The sequence below is a fragment of the Palaemon carinicauda genome, chromosome 6 (genome assembly GCF_036898095.1).
Source record: "Palaemon carinicauda isolate YSFRI2023 chromosome 6, ASM3689809v2, whole genome shotgun sequence".
In the NCBI taxonomy this organism is placed as follows: Eukaryota; Metazoa; Arthropoda; class Malacostraca; order Decapoda; family Palaemonidae; genus Palaemon; species Palaemon carinicauda.
Window position 1 is genome coordinate 25,362,533 of NC_090730.1, and position 1,892 is coordinate 25,364,424.

Below are 1,892 nucleotides of genomic sequence, written 5' to 3' on the forward strand. Positions count from 1 at the left end.
TTCTTTGAAGACTAAAATGGTACATAGCTTGAAATGCGCTCATTAAGTCCCTATGATATTTGATTTTGAAAGTTTAATATAATTCTTGCTAGTTACGTGTTGCAATATAAAACAAACTTCAGCCCTAAACTAATCAATTCGGTGATTAAAATTTTTGATATGTAAAAATAACACTTCGACATTGTCTTACCCTAACACTGGATTTATGCGGTTTGATTAGGGTAGCAAGTCCCTTGCCAAATGACCCCTCCTGAAAGCAATTGCCTCTATTGCAAGGAACCTTATCAATGCAGCCATAAGACACTGATGGATAATTCTTAATTATTGTGTCCTAATCTTTTCGAAAACTTGAGACCAACAATGATATTAAAATTCTCATAAAATCTATAACCCACTTTAAAAGATTTTTCAAAATTAGAACAATTAAATTTTGATGGCTTAAAGGCTCTTTTGTCATGACTGAATAACAAGTTTCTTCAAATTTCTGCATTTTAAGTAGAATGACCAACATATCTCAGTTTATCTGAAATATTAATTTGAGATTCATCTCCAGCAAATTTTGAACTACGATTATGTCGATCTTGCAGGAACATTAAAAATAATTGTCCTTCTTTATTCGATTACTATGATTACAGTCATAATGGGCTTTTTGTAAATAGAAAATGTGATGCTATTTTCAGTACAATGAACATTTCCATAAAATAAGGTGAGAGACCAAAGTCTTTTTTCTTCATGATAAACTCAAATGGAGGTAATGTGTTATCAAAATAGGTAACAAATTCACACTTTCCATCCACATTTTATCTGGTGTTTAAACTTTTCAGGGTGACTCGGGAGGTCCTATGGTGACTGGCGGCAACACAGCAGCATCCTTCATGGTGCAGATTGGAGTGGTATCCTGGGGTTATGGCTGCGCTTATGCTGGATATCCTGGTGTCTATGCACGAGTCAACAGTAAGTCAGATAAAAAATGTACAATTTATACCAGATTTACAGAGATTAGAAAGGTAGTTTATTTACAAATAAAAGTTCAGTATAAAGTAAATATACGATCATAGGATCTCAAAAATCACTGAAATTTTGCAAGAATGGAAATAAAATTCTGGAATAGTTAAAACCTCAATTTGGTCAACTTTAGAAGATGCTGATCGTAGATAAACGGCATGTGATATTAGACTTAGTATTCTAAATTACACAATTTTTTTTATTTACAGATTATCTCTCTTGGATATCATCAAATACTGCAGGTTCTGAAACATGTCCAAGGCCTTAAACGATATTCAACTTTTGAAAGTAGAAAACAGCAAGTAGAGTCCATATGAACTTCTCTTACCAAGATTACAATTCTCTTTTGAAAATCCTTTCTTATGGTTTCATATAAATGTGACTTCTATTCTTAATTGATAATGAAATATTAAATCTTTATGCATTGAGAAACGTATTATTTATACATCCTCTCACCTAGATATATTCTCCTTTTCATTCGTGATCAAATGATCCTTTCAAATGAAATATATGTCAAATCAGAGGAAAACTATGTATAGGTTAGTGGTAAAATTAAACATTGTAAATGATATTTTTATATTAGATAACTAATCATCTATTATAGGAAGGCTTAAAAACGAGAAAACTAATCACTGGCTCTTAAACCCATTAGCAAAATAGTTTGTCTTCTCTTTTGCATAACCAGTGACTAAATTATCTGATTTAAACTAAGGAAGAACTGTTAATCCTACATCTAATAATGTAGAATTGAAGGTATGATTTTCTTGAATGGCAACAAAACAAATCTCTTACAACACATCGTGAACTAATTCTAGCTAGATCTCTATTAAGTGATTCAGCAACCCCAGGTTTATATTCAGGAGATGGAATTACGGCAAAGAGAGTAG

The 1,892-nt window shown here is 31.8% G+C and overlaps 1 protein-coding gene across 1 annotated transcript in view; it reads left to right on the top strand.

Annotated features, from left to right (window-relative positions):
- The window catches only part of LOC137642523 (transmembrane protease serine 9-like), a 23,975-nt gene extending 22,702 nt beyond the window's left edge, over positions 1–1,273 (top strand). The window contains exons 17-18 of the mRNA XM_068375152.1: positions 825–954; positions 1,215–1,273. Of these exons, the coding sequence (XP_068231253.1) occupies positions 825–954; positions 1,215–1,273 (189 nt within the window). The remainder of the gene's footprint in view (positions 1–824; positions 955–1,214) is intronic.
- The last annotated feature ends 619 nt before the right edge of the window (positions 1,274–1,892 follow it).